Source organism: Megascapheus bottae, chromosome 16 (genome assembly GCF_031878675.1).
Source record: "Megascapheus bottae isolate mThoBot1 chromosome 16, mThoBot2.hap1, whole genome shotgun sequence".
Lineage (NCBI taxonomy): Eukaryota > Metazoa > Chordata > Mammalia > Rodentia > Geomyidae > Megascapheus > Megascapheus bottae.
The window spans coordinates 29,297,261-29,316,607 of NC_143524.1; the positions used below are offsets into that span (position 1 = coordinate 29,297,261).

A 19,347-nucleotide genomic window follows, 5' to 3' on the forward strand; every position below is an offset into this window, starting at 1 on the left:
TACTTTCAAAGAGTGATTTTCAAATCCTACATTACAGGATTCCATTTAAGAAAATAACACAAAAGTGATTAATTTTAATTTGCCATATTGTATCAGTCTTTGTCAGATAATCTCTCTGGGTGGTGATTATCATAATTCATCACTTAAAATGAGCTTCATAGATTGAATTCTATTTTCATAAAATCATTACATCTCCATGAACTATCAGTAAATACTAAGTGATTTGTGTTTATTAAAGTGGATAATTCTGTTAGTTGTGGTTTTTATGTTCTTTTTTTTAGACAGTTTTACTTTATGATCCAGATTAACCCCAAACTCATGATGCTCTGTCCTCTGCCTCCAATGGGCAGACATCATAGACATATGTCACTAAACCAAGTGGGATTTAAACATTATTTTGTCATGGTTGAATAACTAGTTCCATCTTGGTGAGGAGGGATAAGGAGGGGACTAAGTTTGGACTGGTAGGTTGGTCTGGCCTTGAACTTGTGATTCTTCTGCCTCTGTCTTCCACGTATTGGGATAAGGGGCATGGCCAAACCCAGCCTAGTTCATCTCTTTGTTTAGGGTAGTAATCAGAAATCTATGGGCTAACTTCATTCAGCACAAATGTAATACCCCTGAAAATACAACTCAAAGTTGAATTCTTAGATCAAACAAAATTTCAGTTACACGTTTTCTAATTTTGTATAACTTAATACCTGCCAGTTCTTAAAAATCTGGAGGTGACCCACATAGGAAAACTCACTCTTCTAAAACAATTACTGAGGATATAAATATCTTCCCTTAAAAGCATCTCTACCACCAAACAAGAGGCAATGTGTATTAGTGGAAAATTGTACTAAACAGGAATCAGGAACCTCAAATATTTGACCCAATAGGCTGTAAATCAATTAGTTCTTTAAAAAAAAAAAAAACAGGCTGGGAGTTTGGCCTAGTGGTAGAGTGCTTGCCTAGCATGCACAAAGACCCAGGTTCAATTCCTCTGTACCACATACATAGCAAAAAGCCAGAGTGGTGCTGAAGCTCAAGTGGTAGAGTGCTAGCCTTGAGAAAGTCCAAGGAAAGTGCTCAAGCCCTGAGCCCACCCCCCCCCCAAAAAAAAACAAAAAACACCACCAACAACAAAAAAACCCAGCTAGTTGGTTAGACTCCTTGATGTATATGGGGTTAATATTCATCTATATTATGATGTTAACTGTATTAACTACGAAAGTGTTTTGTGAATTATCCAATACTATACAAAAATGTATGCAAAGATCATTTTGCTTTTAATACAGAGAAAGGCCTTTGCACAGCTGCTTATAAATTATGGGTCTGGATTTTGTTTCATTTATTTTCTTCTTTGAGGAAAGAGGATCTTTTTTTTGGGGGGGGGGCCAGTCTTGGGCTTGAGCTCAGAGTCTGCACACTCACTGTCCTTGGACTTTCTCAAGGCTAGAGCTCCACTACTTGAGCCTAAGCACCACTTTTGGCTTTTTTCTATGTATGTGGTACTGAGGAATCGAACCCAGGTCTTCATGCATGCTAGGCAAGCACTCTACCACTAGGTCAAACTCCTGGCCAGCTTTTTTTTTTTTTTTAGTGCTGGTTCCAGGGCTTGCAATCAAGGCCTGGTTGCTGGCTCTGAAATGTTTTTGCTCAGGAATAGCACTCTATTACTTAGGCGACAGCTCCACTTCTGACTTTTTTCTGTGAGGGTGGGTAGGGATTAATTGGACATGAGTCTCATGGACCTTCCTGCTCCTGTGGGCTGCAACTGCCATCTTTAGATCTCAGCATCCTGAGTAGCTAGAATCACAAAGAGGAGCCACACACACTCAATCATTAAAAAGAATAATTATCCATTTATGTTTGGGGTCTTTCCCTTCTTTCAGATCATAACTGCCTTCAATATGTTTAAGCTGAATAAGTATCTAAGTATATTCAGGAATTTCCAATGTAAAGTTGATACACGTGGATACCACATGCATAATTTGAGCACTACATCGCCTTTTATCTCCCTTTTTATTTAGGCCTGAGACTGGGATTGGAACTTAGTACCTGATTGTTTTTCTCGTTGGCTAGTATTCTACCAACCGAACCCATGCCTCCTTTCCCTTACACTAATATCTCACAGGGATATCTTGATGCTAGTATGCAGTGAATGAAACCAAAATCACAACAGGCAACTTTATTTTTTAGAATTGGATCCAAAATCAAAATAAATAAATATATGGTGCAGAGTCTCTATTATGTTAGTACACAAAATAAAGCAAAAAAAAATACATCAATATTTTAACCATGGGATCAATTGAGTGTATTTGAAAATGATCAGAGAAGAGAAATGTGATTTACAACACGGGAAACTTCGTTTCACAACCATAGACTTAAATGCACTGCACTGTAGGTCACCTAGACTAGATTAGCAAGGATGAGCAAAGTGGTATGTCCAAAGGCAACCCCAAACACCTTCATCAGGATGGAGACTTTGGTAATTGTGTTATAAAAATCAACTCTTATTCTTCATCATGGTACATGGTCATTTTGTCCATTTTTTCCTCCAGTGATGAGTCCATTTTCAATACTTCAGTTATTTTGAAGACATTCCAAATCCACTGAACAGCAGACTCTCCCATTCTGGATGACAAGATATAAGTGTTAGCCAATGGAACCAGAACAGAAGCCAGTGAGCAATATGAAATCTCCATTTTGAACGGCATCTAAGACATTTTGGAGATAAAAATGACTAGGGAAAAATGATGATAAGACAAGTGCTAAGGAGGACTTTTTTTTTTAAAGAAAGAAAATGTTTGATAGATGCTCCAGATTCTTTGCTAGAGCTTACTACTAATGTGATTCCATGCCCTGCCTACACCCAATCCATGTTTGGGTTAACACTTCAGTAATATAAGTTTTAGCATTGCTTATTTGCTGGCTTATTCCAAGTGAGAGTCTTACCAAGCATAAATCTCTACCAAGTGACAACTTTCCACTTCAAAAGTGACTGAGTGTAGGTGGCTCAAGCTTGTAATCCTAGCTTTTCAGGAAGCTGAGATTTGAGGATCATGTTTTCTAATTTGTCCCTTGTGGCAGCAAAGTCAGGACTTCTATCTCAAATTAATCACCAAAAAGGAGAAGTAGAGCTCTGGCCCAGGGGTTCAAGCATCAGCTTTGAAAAAGCAAAAAACAAGAAACAAAAATATAACATAACAAATAAACATAACATAAAACAAAGCAAAAAGAAACCTAAATGACAGTGCCAGGCCCTGATTTCAAACCTTACTAAAATACACACACACACACACACACACACACACACACACACACAGAGTAAATTAAAAGTATCACAGATTCTATAGAAATCCAAAGACAAGGTGAATAAAAGTATACATAGTAAGTAAAAATATAATGTCTCACATGACAACCAGAAAGAAGACAGCATATGAAAATCTTGGAAATTCTTTAAAAATTAATTTTGTGTACTGATATAAAAACAGTTACCTCTAATGCACCTCTAATGTGATAACAAAAATATTAAATAGCATATTTGTGCATGGCTGGACATTTAGTTTTCTGTGGCAAAGAGCCAGATAGAACTATGACATTTTGTTATAAGAATGTGTAATTATTTTTATATCAGGATTATTCCACAATATGAGACATTTCAGGAAAGAGAGAAGATTTCAGAATAATATCATAAAATGGAAAGTTGGCAACCCTGCACTGATGACTGAAGTTGGGCCAGGCTTTAATGGGATCAACTAAATAATGACACACTCAAACTGGGATATTAAACAGATATTTGCTCTCAAATTCTAAATTCATTAGTCATGATTTTCATGAACATTAAAAGAAGGGTTGTATTAAAAATGCATGAGGATATTTTATGGGACAGAGAAATAATTACAATTAAACACTGTACCAAAAGCAGCAGATCCTGTATTAGACAATTTGATAAAAGGTCATAACAAAGTATTTAATTGAATAGAATACTTTTCCACTTCTTATCGGCAGTATCATAAAAATCTTACAAAAATTTCCATGATGAACAAAGTCAGCTATTTTCTTTTTTTCATATATTTTTATTGTAATTATTAGAAGGGTTACATTATATTCACCAGATAGAAGGTGCATTACTCTGCAAACATTGATACCCTATCTCATGTCTTGGTCCCCATTTCCCTTCCCCCCACCCCACCCCTCATCTTGTTTTTCCTCCTTTCTTAAACTATTTCAAAAAACCAAATAAGCATATATTCAATATATCAGAGTTATCTTGGTTTCTTTCTTTTTTGGATTATTTTTTAATATATTTTTATTGTAATTAATAGAAGGGCTACGTGATATTTGCCAGATAGAAGGTGCATTAATTCACATACATTGATACCCTTTCACATGTCTTGGTCCCCATTTCCCTCCCCCCCCACCCCTCATCTTGTTTTCCCCCCTTCCCTATCCAATTTCAAATAACCAAATACAAATATATCCGATATATCAGGTAACAAAGTGAGATACTGTAACAATATGAGACAACCAAGGGACAGCAAAAGAGATGACAGATAACATAGTACCTTAAGAACAACAATTATTCATTATATGTCTTATGTTTCTATATCCTAGAGATCCTTTCATTTAGCGTCCTACTATATGGCCTTTTGTATCAAGGTTTTGCTCTATTGCAAATCTCTGCTAAGAGAGCCCAAGGTTTCTACTGATTATGACCCAACCTCTTTTTACTTCCTTTCCTCCTCCTCCTCATCTCTGTGTATCTATCTATCTCATTCTTTTTCTAACAGACAGATTAAAATATTTCAGATCAACCATAATTGTTAAAATTCTGTAGCTTAAATACAAGGAATATTACTTGTGTGTTCATTTGGAATTTGCTGTAAAATAAGATGCAGCTACAATCTTTTCATACTTATTAACCCCCTGTCAGAAGTAAATCCTTGTGTTTCCATTGTGCATTCACTGAACCTGAGTATTCAGTAACATCTAGAGAGACACTCCTGCAAGTATACTCCGGTAACTGTTGAAGACCTGTATATCCTCAGGACAGCCAATTACCTTGCATTTACAGGTTGTACAGGGAGATCCAGCCATTGTCCAGACCGCGCCACTAAGCCTCGAAACACCACTGCCATCCAGGCAAGTTTTTCTGATGTCATAGATCATATTATCAGCGAGACAGGGGTCACTGACACAGCGGGGACAGCATTCCCCTTCTGAGGTGGCTGTGTATTCACAGCTCAGGTTAGGGCAAGAAAGTGGCCAGCAATCGACCTCTCCTTCCTGTGAAAAGTAAGCCAAAATGACTCATTACGACTCTTCTGCAGAAAGAGATCCTAGTAGTTCCCACAGCTCTCCTCATTGAATATCACGTTACCACAGTTATAGTATACATTATTCATTTCTAGGTGGAAAAATACACTACAGAAAACCATCTTCCTCAAGGATGTTTTTAGTAAACCCCATTTTGATGGCTCACAAAAAGAGTTAGGTCAGATCTTTTGTGTGTCAAGCTCAGCCTGTGATTATGTATGACAAGTAAAATTTCTGTATTACAGTTGAAATGAAGCCTTGTTGTGTCTCTGCAGCTGGCATATGTGGCTCTAGTGAGCTGCCTGTTATAAAACTGCTTCTCTACACAGTCTCTTCCTCTGCAATAATGATTGTTATTATACTATGTTGTGAGGCACAAGGAAATATTCAGTCCATTTAGAAGACTATGGTCAGCTTTTACAGGTACTCGCAATCACAATGAATGCTGCTTGCTCCTATATCATTCAGTCAGACACAGGCAGACTCTGATAAATATTTATGAACTATTATCCACATTATTCTCAAGTAAATTTAAAGATATTGTTTAAAAACTTCTCTTTTCCTAAAAAAAGTTCACTGAAGGGATAGAGAAAATGAAGATACACTTGAAACTAACAAAACTTCATGGGTAAAATTAAAATCAGTCTTTCTAGCTACTTGATAACTGGCTTCTTCAAAAACAATTGCAGATTTTTAAACTCTTTTTAAATATTTTCATTGATTATTAATATTATTACTGATCATTATCATCTTTAATATTTATACAAAGGAGGTACCATTTAACCAAACAGTTTATGAATATAATGCATCTTGGTCAATGCCATCCTTTTCAACATTGTCAACATTATGTTCCATAATTGGAACTCTTCACAGATAAAACATCCCATTTTGTATGATAAGGTACTCAAAAGTCTTCCCATCATTAGAAATCACTATTTGAAACACAAGTAAAATCCAGAAATTAAGCCTTTTATTTTAGACTTCTTAAAATCTGAGTATTCTCACTAGTATCTATAATAACAAGAACAGTATTAATTTATGTTGTACATACAAGAAGCATTTGACATATCTTAATTTTTTCCAATATAGATATAGAGCATCTTTATCTTTAGTATATGAGACCTTTTTTTTTTTTGCCAGTCCAGGTCTTGAGCTCAGGGCCTGAGCACTGTCCTTGGACTTTCTCAAGGCTAGAGCTCTACCACTTGAGCCTCAGCACCACTTCCGGCTTTTTTCTATGTATGTGGTACCGAGGAATCGAACCCGGGTCTTCATGCATGCTAGGCAAGCACTTTAACCACAGGCCCTATGAGACCATTTTTTAAGGTAGGAATTGTTCACAACACTAGCTACCATGCCAAGGGTTTTCTATAGAACTAAGTGCCTTCTAAGTAAGAAGTACAGTAGTTTATTTGTCCATCACATTTTACAATCATCCAGAAAGCTATCTGAAATAGATTCCAAGGAAATGATTGCCCAGTAGAATGAAAGAACTCAACAAGTTAGCACAGGACAAGATTCCATTTCTATACCACTTAATTGCTAGTATTTCTACGATATTTTGTTATCTCTCATATTATTACTTTTAATGTCATATTTTAAATGTCATATTTAAAAAATCTGATTCAATTTTAAAAGGACCAGTTAAGGTTTTCAAAGTCTTCTATCTTTGGGGGATATTCTTATTCTGGGCTTCTTAAAATTTACTACATAGAAATTAACTTGGGGGGGCTAACTCAGTACCATAGATGTGTTCTTTTTGTGTTGTATAGTGTTCTGAATACAGTCTGAATGTCTTCAGTCAGAGCATATGTCCCTTTGACACTGCCATGGAAGTTCCTAGAAATATATGAAACACTTCTGATCTACAGCCTACAAGCATCTTAGAATCTTAGAATAAAGGGGCAACATAGGGAACTGACATACCAGGCACCGACACTGCTGGCAGCTATGGGTCCAGTTGTCTCCACTTCGATACAGCTTGTGTCCATTTTGATCTAAACATTGACTTGTGACCCTGGTGTCACACTCAGGGCAACAGAAAAGGTCGACACTTTGGTTCTGGCAATCACAAGCTGTCCGCCGGCAGAATATCTTTCCATCCTGTTTAGAAATGAGGTGAAGGAGGTCTCATCAACACAGAACTGACAGGATAACTGTGCAATGAAAATCAAACTTCATAAAGACTTTACAAAGCTCACATGAATGATTTCTTCAAACCTTAGTCAACCCATTTTGCTCAACGTTGATTCACTATTCTGCAAACACACCCTTTCTTGTCCTGAGCTTAGAACAGACCTCTCACATCAAATGGAAACATACCTTCCAAGTATTCTTAGTAGTAACTTTTGATTAATAACTAGGGAAGTCTTCAGTTATTTTCTATACACATAGAAAGCATTTGACATATCAATGTTTCCAATATCGACATACAGCATCTGTATCATTTAATAGGTAAGCCAGATTTTTCTGTATTTCATTTTTTTCTGTATTCTTTTTTCTTTTTAGATTTAGCAAAGAAGTCAATATATATTTTTATTTTTATTTTTTTTGCCAGTACTTGGTTTTATAGATCAGGGCCTGAGCACTGTCCGTGGGCTTTCTCAAGGCTAGAGCTCTACCACTTGAGCTACAGCACCATTTCCGGCCTTTTCTATATATGTGATATAGAGGAATCAAAGTCTGGTCTTCATGCATGCTAGGCAAGCACTCTACCACTAGGCCAAACTCCCGGCCCGCAAAGACTTTTTTTCAAAAGTCCTTGTTTAACCTCAAAGTTTCTGTAGAAACATATTTCTAAATAAGAATTATTCAGAACTTTACCCAGATGAAAAGCATATGCAATCAAGAGCTCATACCCCAGTAGTGCAGTCTGTTAATTCATAAGGATATAACACCTAATGTGTTCAAAGGCACTCATCTCAATTTATCCCTGTTGCTATACTAGCAGGAAGTTTGATTTTTCTTCCTTTTACAGAAAAATAAACTGGTTCCCAGAGACATGAAATACCTTAACTAACCAAGTTAAGTAACACAACCTGTAAGCATCTTCACCCAGACCTACTGTTTAAAAACAATTTCTTTTTCAGCAAGAAATCCTTCTGTTTGTTTATTGGAAGAGTTTGTAATCAGGTGCCACTTTCTACCATATAGCCCTTCACCAAATTACAAGCCCAACATGATTTCTGGAATACTGGCCCTGAGGACTCCCAGTTACAGAGCGCTGATGGTCAATAACACTTAGTCATTAAGGTTGAACATTTTGCAACCTGTCTTATTTCATGTTTGTTGCTCAAATAATCTCATACCTCAGCTACAGAAGAAGCTTAAAACCTAAGGTAAGACTTACATTTGTGGTTTTTTCTGAATATTTACAATATTTATATTTACTTTAAAGGACATATAACCCATCTCCATACAAACATAAAAACATCAATACTATTCTTGAAGATCTACAGTCATAAAGGACTCTTCAGTATGAGCATCCAGAGTGTCCATTTTTGGAATATCGGACTCCTCCTTACCTCTCTTTTTGTAATTATAGCACTCCCAATACCCTCTATCATATTTTAAGTTGCAATTCTTTTTATTTATAATGAATCTGGCTATATTTTGAGATAAAATCAACAATCTATACTATATCATTCACAAAAATGCATTCCATATGTGATAAAGAAAGCTCTCAAACTTTTAACCAAAAATGAGATGAAATCTTTACAGCATTAGTAAAAGGATAATCTGGGGCTTGGATTCAAGCTAATTTGCAATTCTTAAAAGTAAGTCCTTATGTATTTACTGAGTTATGTCAGTTCTTGGTCTGGTCCATTGGTTTTCATCCATTCATGGTCACAGCTAAATTCTTCAAGTTATCAGTATAGTCTATGATCACAACCATGATATGTAGCATCATTATTCACCATAAATTGAACCATTATGGTGTTCATTATTCATTATGCCAACACTTTTTCATTAATCACACTTAATCTTGATAATTCTTGGGTCAGGCATTTGTATACTCATTTCTCAAGTGACTTAGCCGAGACAGAACTAAACATGTCTTTAATAAACACAGTAACTCAGGACTCAGGTGACTGTTTCTGATGCTGTACATTATCAGTCTGATTTCAATATTTATTTGCTTACTTTGGTTTTGTCACAGTGTTGACTTATATTGAGCTTAATGAAGTCTAAACCCTTATATAGCACTGGCCCAACTTGTGCAGTTGGTTTTTTGGGGTAAGCAAGGTTATGGATTGTGAATTGTTGTTGTTATTTTACCTTATTAGACCATCTCTCCTCTCCTGCCTGATACAATGTTTTCTAAATTCTGTTTCTTCCATCTATCATAGATTTCCCTCCTTCTCAGCCTAGTGACATCTGCAAACTTGATGGACTAGCCTTCAGGGTCTTCATCTTCATGTAAACAATGCTGGATCAGACAGAACCTGCTAAGATAAATTTGCTTACAGCTATAACAGAAACCTTTAAAAGCTCTATATTCTTTACAGAGCATGGAAAAAGATATACTTCTTGTGCACTTAATAATTATTTAGGAAAAAAATTATTTCTCTTAAATTGCAAGTATTTGCTGTCTTCCAAAGCATCAACAGAAATTCCAGTGTCCCAAATATCTCAAGACATGAAAGATCATACGAGCACAGAAACTTTTGTGTGCATTTATATGCAGAAAGACAGCAAAAAGACTGACATGAAGCTGATGGATTGAATCACAGAATCAGCTTAGACAGTGAAAATCCATGACGTTGGCATCGTCCAATAAAAAAGTGTGTTTGTTTAGAGTTGCATACTATCATATTTATTGATCTAGTTTCTTACATTCTAATATATTTCAGGTCATTGTAGATACCAAGGTTTTAATGATTTCTTTTAATAAAATGAAGCTATGAAAAATAATAATAGTAGCTACAATATGAAACTTGCATTGACTTAGCTTTCTGTGGCACTTTATAGTTCCTTGGTTAGAGGAAGATTAAACCTTATAAACCATGGCCCAGTCTTTGACCAGCATCAAGCAAAAAAAAAATTAAAAGAAATTACTATATTTGTACCAGAAATGTCAGGTTTCATCCCACATACTTATCAAGAATGGATGGATATAATGAACCTTCAGGATTAATGCAAAATAAAGCAGTTTATATTTCATCAATTTTATGAAATGCTAAATAGGCCCCTCTTAGCTTCTAAAGGTTTCAGAATAATGTTCATGTTCAAGTTGCCTTTGGATTATAGAGCAACCGTCAAGAAAATAATTTTCAACAAAGAAAACACCACAGGTACCTCTCCTTATCCCACTGGAGTTTGACTTTGAGGCTTTAACAGTCAGAGTGCAGCTATACTTAGACACCACATTTGGGAAAGAAATGGAATCCACTCTGTGTATTCCTGGCCATTGTTCTTTGGATTATTCTCAGAGCAGGAACTCCAAACTGAAATGGTCAAAACAATCCTCACTTTCATACTAAAGATCCTATCCTCTGCTGCAGAAGTTAAATGCTTTATATTTTATAATAAAAGTATCATAATGGAAGTTGAACAACCAACAAAAACTGTAATACAGAAATTTCTTCTGAATTATAAAAAGCTTGATGTTCATTTTTGCTAGAAAATTTCTAAATGGATTTATTCTTATTAGATGATGAAATATTTTAGGTATTACATTATATATTAAGTATTTCATCACTTGTCTATATACTGCTACATTTATCCCAATGCATATTATCATTATTTTTAAATCACATTGAGTTATTTAACATTTAAACCAGCAATGGACTTAGTAAAAAATATTTATGTGCATTCAATAAAAATATATACTGGAAGCTGGAAGTCTAAATTTGACCTGGTGTTATTTCTGTAAATATAGTTTTTATTAGATCATAGTTTCCCTTCATTCACTCAAATACTTTCTTTAGATATTTTCACATTATAATGTCAAAGTTGAAAGTTTGAGACAGAGAAATTATGGACTACAGAACTTAAAATATTTACTATTTGCCTCTTCCTACAAAAGGTATTTGCTGATGTATATTATAAAATTAGGTGTAGTGTTCTCCACCCATTGGACTGTAGATTCCAATTTTTTTTGCTAAGTATTAACTTTGCTATTGGCCACATCAAACAAATTGGTTCCTTTGTCATCTCTGAACACGTTGGGTAGAAACACCTTCAGAAGCCATTTTAATGAAACAAGAATTCAGGCCCAGAGAGCTAAGTGATTTCCCATGTTAAAAATTAACAACAAAACAGAAATTATACCTCAATTTGGATTTATACAAATATTCTTGAGTTTAATATGTCCTATGCCATGAGGAGGCTGTACGGTAGGAAAAATGGCTTCAGATAAAATGATGATGTGCAGAATTGTTCTCCAAGTGTGTTTGTCAAGTCAAGGTGTTTCTGCTTCCTGGGAGCTAGTTAGAATAGTCAGACTTCTTGTGTACCATCCTAAATCTACTGGATAAGAAATGCTAGGGATAGAGACAGTGATTAAAACTTCCATAAACCCTCTGGTGGTCCTAAAAGAAGGGAACATTTTGCAATCTGGGGCATTGGCATGGCACAACAGTCAGCCTCTCATAATCAGAAGAGAGGATTGGAATCTCACACTAGAATAATGAAGTCAGAGAACTAGAAATGGTGATCCTCTATTCTGACTAGGTTCCTAGAGTTTCACAAGATGAATGAATCAATCTTAAGTCTTGCACAGTCAAGTCCTGTCATCAAAATTACTATAGGCAAGGAGGTATTGACTATTCAGTTGGAGAGGCTCAGATAGCAAAGCAAAATATCGCAAAATTCCAGATGCCAATTTCTTCACCCTAGGACAAATTTCTGAGGTTTCTAACCTCAGAAACAAACTGGCTCTGTCTAAATTTCACCCTGTAGGTAAGTGTTTTGTTCACAATGGCAGTACTATTTTCAAGTTATTCTCTTCTTGCCAGAATTACTCCTGAATCCTTGCAGTTACCCTAATATCACCATCCTTATTTTCTGGATAAAGGTTTCTACCAAACCTAGTATTGTTACAGACAGTCTCATAGCAAAGTTCTTTTCCATTTTGACTCCTTCTGTGTTAATAGATCACTTTGCTCATGACTTCGTTATAACATTTGTCATTTATTATAATATCCTTTTCTACTTATCTCTGTAATCATCACAAAACTTAGTCTATTACCGCTTTGTTCTTAGTATCTAGTTTCAGATATATGTTATTACTTTTTATTGAATGAATTTAATACTGCCTTTATAGATGTCTTTGTGCCACAGGCTTTCTACTTACTAATAACAGTGCAGTGTCACCCTGTCCACATACCTAAGGCATTCGAAACTATGGATGGTGTCAAACACACCATCCATACCATTATATTCTATATATAAAAAATCTGTGATAAAGTTTAATTTATCTATTATACTGTGAATACTAGAAATTATGAGTAATGAATGATTTTGTGATTAATAGTAATTGATCATACAAAAATATAAAGTTGTACTGTAATAAAACATTATATGAATGTGGTCTTTCATTGCACTGCACTCCCCTTTCTTATGGTGATATGAGATGAAATCATACCTACATGATAGGCTGAGAAGAGAGAGATTTGAATGCAAACACTACAGAACAAAAACAAGCCAGTTTAATAACCAAGATGGCTATGAAATGTACAGTAGGTAGCAAATGCAGCCCAAATCCACTGGAAAATAGTATGACTCATATCCCAGATGGCCCAAGATTTTATCACCTTACTCAGAGCAGCGAGCAACTTAAAGCTTATGAATTGATTATTTCTAGAATTTTGAGTTTCCAGTATTTTTTATTTTATTTTAATATAAAGGAGGTTACAGTCACATTCACCAGATAAGGTGGATTACTTCACACACATTGATACCCCTTCTCATGCTTTTGTCCCCATTTCCTTCCCCCCATCCCTCCCCTCATCTTTTTCCCATCTTCCCTTTCCTATTTCAAATAAACAACTAAACATATGTGCAATATACCAGGTAACAAAGTCAGATACTGTAACAATATGAGATTAACTGAAGGGCAACAAAAGAGAAATGTAAAAACATAGTACATTAAGAGCAAAAATAACTCATAATTAAGCTCCTGTTTCCATGTCCTGGAGGTCCTTTCATTAAGCCTCATCCTATATGGCTTTATGTACCTAGGTTTTGATTATTGTAATCCTCTGCTAGGAGAGTCCTAGATGTGTACTAATTATTACAAATGAGGGAAACAATTGAGCCTATGTTCCTTTGAGTCTGGCTTACTTCACTTAACATGATTTTTTCCAAGCCTTTCCATTTGCTTACAAATGGGGTGATGCCATTCTTTCTGATGGCACCATAGTATTCCATTCTGTATAAATACCGCATCTTTGTGATCCATTCATCTACTGAGAGGCATCTGGTTTGGTTCCATATCTTTGGTCTGGTAAATAGTGCTTCAGTAAACATTGTTGTGCTAGTGGCTTTAGTATGTCCTTGTTTCTGGATGATTGGGTAAATGCCAAGGAGTGAAACTGCTGGGTCATAGGGGAGCTCAATGTTTAGTCTTTTGAGGAACTACCATACTGCTTTCCATAGTGGTTGAATGAGTTTACATTCCCATCCCATTAAAAGATGGACCAAAGGTTTAAAAAGAAACTTCTCTGAAGAAAAAGAATGACCTATAGACACATGAAGATATACTCCACATCTCTGTCCATAAAAAATGCAAATCAAAACAATTCTGAGTTTCCACCTCACTCCACTAGAATGGCCATGATCAAGAAATCCAATAACAACAGATACTGGCAGGACTGTGGCCAGGAGGGATCGCTCTTACACTGTTGAGTCTTTAGACAATGGTTGACATGGTTAGCTGAAATTGTATGAAGTAAAGAAATCATGAATAAATGTTTCCTGCTGTGATCCTAAGTACAGCAGGTAGGGAGAAATGTAATACAAGCTATGATCAAGTGCATAAAATGTAACTTGCAAGTCCTGAATCTTTCTTTTGTCTATGGCACATGGAAATGGAATCTTTTCATCCTATAAAAATGGGCATTTAAGTCTCAACCTTGCCCCTGAAATTTTTTTCCCTTCCCTTTCCTCTTCTCAGTCTCTCAATTGGGGCATATCACACATAAATAGAAAAGCTCTCATGATCTTTGGTTTCAGGAATCCCCAATTCCATGCCATACCTCTTTCTCCAGCCCTTATCTTCAGACTTAAGACTACACTCTTTCCATAATTTCTTTGCTACTTTTATTCCAGCCTTATTCACTTAGCATTTCTAATATGATATACAAACTTATTGCTTATGCGACTTTGCTCTTCATTTTGGGGGATGGATTCATTCCCCCCCCTTCCTTATTCCTGGCTGAATTTCTCAATCTTTGAGATTTCCTTAATAGGCCATCTTCTCTGTGAAGTCACCCTCAATGTTCATATACTGCCTCTCATCCCATCCCATACTTTTTTCCCTATGATATTCTAGTAAATAATTTATGGCCACTACAATATGACAGGTGAACTCAAAAACCTATAGATGAGTGCCCATGGAAAGAGGTTGGACTGGAATAAAATTCAAAGGTCAAATTTAAAAACGTGGTTCTGTGTTCTAAATGTTGCTGGGAAAGACTAGTTCTAAGCAGCTCAAACTGTCTGTGTTTGATGAGATAAGTAATTTTAAAATATGCAAAGCTGTGCTACTACCAAAGAAATTAATAGAATCTAAAAAAATCAAATCCACTGTGAGACACAGATTCATCATTGAACTCCATTTGTATGTGGACACACTTTGGAGATATTTCTTTCAATTGGTATCGTGCACTAGTAGTTGCACATGTATAATGACTCTCAAGGGGAAAACTGACCTTAAAAAAATTTCATTCTGTTTTTTTTCAAAAGTAAGCCTTTGCCATTTGATGACTTGTGTAAGACTCTTTTATTGTGTGATTTCATTTTTATTTGAGGGAATACAATTGAAAAGATAGTAATTTATACCTTAATCTTGATTTTATTTCATGGCTTCAAAAATGATGTGAGTATACCCATCCATTTGGATGCTTAAGGACTGGAGAAATTTCTTATGAATTGCAATTGGATGCTTTCAACTACAAATAATGAAAATAAAGATGTTTCAGAGAGTTCACTTTATGAGGGTGACTTTCAGGTTTGATTCGAGGTATTGCATTCAGCTCCTAAAATGTGGTTCTCCCTCTTTTTGCAAAGGTGGGAAGCTACCACGTAAGTGGATAATGGAGTCACAGTAAAACAAAAACAACAACAACAATAATTATAATAAGAAATCTGCCTAGTGTTTTATTCAGAACATGGTTGAGCATTGTGGTGTTAGTGAAGGCATATGTTATTGATAATATAATACTACTAAAGAATTGTTTCTCTTCTATGGAAAATTTGAGCCTAATTTTCATGAGATTTGTGGGACAATTTAGAAGTAAATACAGAAAAAAATGATGATGCTTGGATTAATAATAAATTTAAATAGTAAAGAAGCCCAAGGAGGCATTTAATGATTAGTGGGTCTCTGGACTTAAGATGCAAAAAAAGAACAAATTTTTGTTTTATAGCAGTCCATAGTTGAGCAAAATTCCAGAGCCGAGTGACCTAGAAAACCTATACAGGATTTCAGTTTCAGTTGTAGTCTAGTCATCCTCAAAAGTTTGGAAAAAAAATAGCATTAAAAACCAACAGCAAAGAACCCATCTTCATTTTGCTGGCTGAGCAGAAATAAGTATTGCCACTGAAAATTGCTATTCTCAATCTTTCTAAAACAAAATAATCTATTTCCAATTGTCATTGATCCATCACCCCCTGGTTGAACAACATACTTACTAACATAACTTTTGAGGACCTAGCCTACTAATAGTAACATAATTTTCATCTTGTAATTTAATCTCAGCCAAGGTGGATTAGCAGACTCCTAATTGATTTGAAAAACATCCATTGGTATCATCCATAAGCGATGACTGGCAACAAGGGAAAACTATGAACTTTCAAACAAGTAAAGCTCAAAACCCTGCAAAATACCATGTCTATGCTTCAGGATAGACATTTATGCCTTCAAGATTTACAGCAAATTCTAAATACTTCTTTTTTTTGCCAGTCCTGGGCTTTAGCTCAGGGCCTGAGCACTGTTCTTGGGCTTTTCTCAAGGCTAGCACTCTGCGACTTGAGCCACAGCACCACTTCTAGCCTTTTTCTATGTATGTGGTACCGAGGAATCAAACCTGGGTCTTCATGCATGCTAGGCAGGCACTCTACTACTAGGCCAAACTCCCAGTCCCTAAATACTTCTTATAGACTCCATTTCTTTATCTTTTAAAGTTGTGCTCTAAGAATGACTGTGCAAAACACAGCAGCCACTCAATAAATGGGAGAAAAGAATGTTAATTTTGGTTATGGAAACATTCAGATATAAGGGAAATACTGGTTTTGGTATGTGGTGATATACTTCTCCCTGGGTCTATTTGAACATGATAGAACTTAAAGGCAGTGGAAGAAATGAATGAGTTCTTGTAGCTTATTTCAGCGACATATTTATGAAACACAAAACTTATCAGGAGACCTGGCTATTTGACAACTGACCAAGTAATTTTTCTGGATTTTCATCAAGTCCAAGTTCAAGTAGTCTCATCCCAAGAAATACAGAAATACAAGGTAATACTTACAATAAAGCAATAACAAAGGAAAACTAACAGGAAAGACCAGCAAAGAAGAAATAAAGCACAAGGAAATCAAACACTTTCATAGTTCCATTTTGCAAAGCATAAAGCAAAGCCACAATGGTGACAGAATTTTATTTCCATAGGCAGTAAACTCACTATCAAACAATTTACTATAAAAAATGACCCAGCATAGAGATGACAGGAATACCAATTACTTACAGGCCACACATGATCACGATCACTTGCTCAGAACGGAAGTCCACCTGTCTTTGACCCCTGGGTACAAATCTATAAGTCTTGCTTTTCTGGTTAATATCAACACGAAAGCAAGCAGTTCATATGGGTGATCATTGTAGGCAAAGAGCTGTTTTAGTCAGCCATTCTGTGTGCGTGTGAAATGATGGCTCACTAATGTCACTCAACCAGCCTTCAAGGCACTGTGGGCTCTCTGTAGGAGGACTAGCTTTGAATTCTCTGTCCTGCTTCCCCTCCCAATCTCAATTCCATACCTCAGTATTCACTGAGAGCACAATAAATTCAAAGAAGATCTTCCTGTCACTCAACATCACCACTAGCTGTTTGGGGGATTAGAAGAAGAGCCTTTTCAGGAACTACAGGAGTCACCAGCCCCTGGGATAAAGGTAGGGAAACAGATTCTCTTGTCAAAGCAGTTACAATTCCTGCAGTCTCACCTTGCAGGAACACATAGAACACCTGTCTTCTCTCAGGGTCCACACTTGTCCGTTGTGCTTCAGTCCTCCTTCATGGGGGCAGTCACCAGAACAGGAGGGCCCAGAGGTACAGAGGCAGTCAAAACCCCCTGCCAAGTTGATGCAGGCAGAATCATTCCAACAGGTGTGAGTTCTTAAGGCACATTCGTCAATGTCTGCAATAAATAAAACACTGAAGTTTAGAATCTAGCCAAGGGAGCTGAGGAAATAACAATAATTTACAAGAACATTAACTAGCATTATTGTGCATTTAGCTTGTGCCAGGTACTTTGCCAAGCTGTTCGTATGTATTATCTCATTTACCCTGCAAGGCAGCTCTGTGGAGGAGGTTCTGTTCTTGTCCCTGTTTTGCAAATAATGAAGCTGAGTTGCAGAGGGAAATAGCATGCCCACGGTTAGCTAGTAGGTGGCTCTTATTGAGACTGAATCTATAACTGTCTGACTACAATTACTAAAATAATCAGTAGCAGCTCTGAACTAACTTGGTTTAGGATAGCCTGGAGGTCTCATCTATGCAGTAGTCCTACCTACATGGAGACCTAGGTCTTTTAGAAAATGTACATGTAGACCAGCTTCTGAGTAAAAGCTACTGGACAATAGGGCATCCTTGATCCAAGTAGGCTGTTCTCGGGATTCAGAATTAGTCTGTAATGGGAATAAATGTTGGTAAGTGCCTTGTCTAAAAAGGTCCTTAGCACCCTAATAGCCCATGGCAGTTATTCCCCAACCAAAATATTGTATGTCTGCTGATGAAAGACCTACAAATTTTGTGCTATTTTCACTGATAGTCAAATATAGAAGGAAACTGTAAGCCCATTCAACCTATTCCAAGCTTAAAGTAGCTTTAACATAAATAGCCCATGGCAGTTATTCTCCAACCAAAATATTGTATGTATGCTGATGAAAGACCTACAAATTTTGTGCTATTTTCACTGATAGTCAAATATAGAAGGAAACTGTAAGCCCATTCAACCTATTCCAAGCTTAAAGTAGCTTTAACATCATAAGCACACACCTGTCCAGCCCAGTCTGAGCCCTTTCCTAACAGGTAATTCATTACCTCATAAGGCACACAACTCTTACTTTCAATAACCTTTTCAAGAAATATCTTTCTTAAAGTGAGGGGAAAATATATTACAAGGTAACATTTCCTGAGGCTAATGTATTTATGTATCTAAGTATCTATTCATGCATCTAACTGATGTCAAATCTATCTGTCATCATGATCCATCATTATCATTTATTTTTCTGTTGTATGATTTTTACTATTGTAACAGAGAAGAATGAGGAGAGGAGAGCTTTAGAGGACCATAGTTGGATTCTATGGCTTATAAAGATCAAGGAAAAGTAAGGAAGCTAAATAATATGTCCAAAGTAAAACATTTGTGGTGTGGGAAATGACTAGTATATAATAAGCACATAATTAAATAGAAGATTCGACTTCAAATGTTTTCGACTTTCGTCAATACCAGTTTTAGTTAGGGAGAATTAATGTAGAGAAAGAAGAATATGGATGTGAGTCACCTAGAAAGAATCACCATATGATTGAATGAATTGAGGGTCATATGGTAATTGGCTGTCCTTGGCTTGAAACTAGCCATCATGATTCAGTATGATTTCTA

The 19,347-nt window shown here is 36.1% G+C and overlaps 1 protein-coding gene across 2 annotated transcripts in view; it reads right to left on the reverse strand.

The window, feature by feature from the left end:
* Nucleotides 1-1,862: 1,862 nt before the first annotated feature.
* Nucleotides 1,863-19,347, reverse strand: part of Nell1 (neural EGFL like 1) — a 761,263-nt gene continuing 743,778 nt past the window's right edge. For both annotated transcript variants that reach the window (XM_090347997.1, XM_090347996.1), the window contains 4 exons: nt 17,687-17,880; nt 7,231-7,407; nt 5,050-5,274; nt 1,863-2,619 (listed from right to left, as the gene is read on the reverse strand). In XM_090347997.1, the coding sequence (XP_090204123.1) occupies nt 2,569-2,619; nt 5,050-5,274; nt 7,231-7,407; nt 17,687-17,880 (647 nt within the window). In that variant the 3' untranslated portion in view covers nt 1,863-2,568. The remainder of the gene's footprint in view (nt 2,620-5,049; nt 5,275-7,230; nt 7,408-17,686; nt 17,881-19,347) is intronic.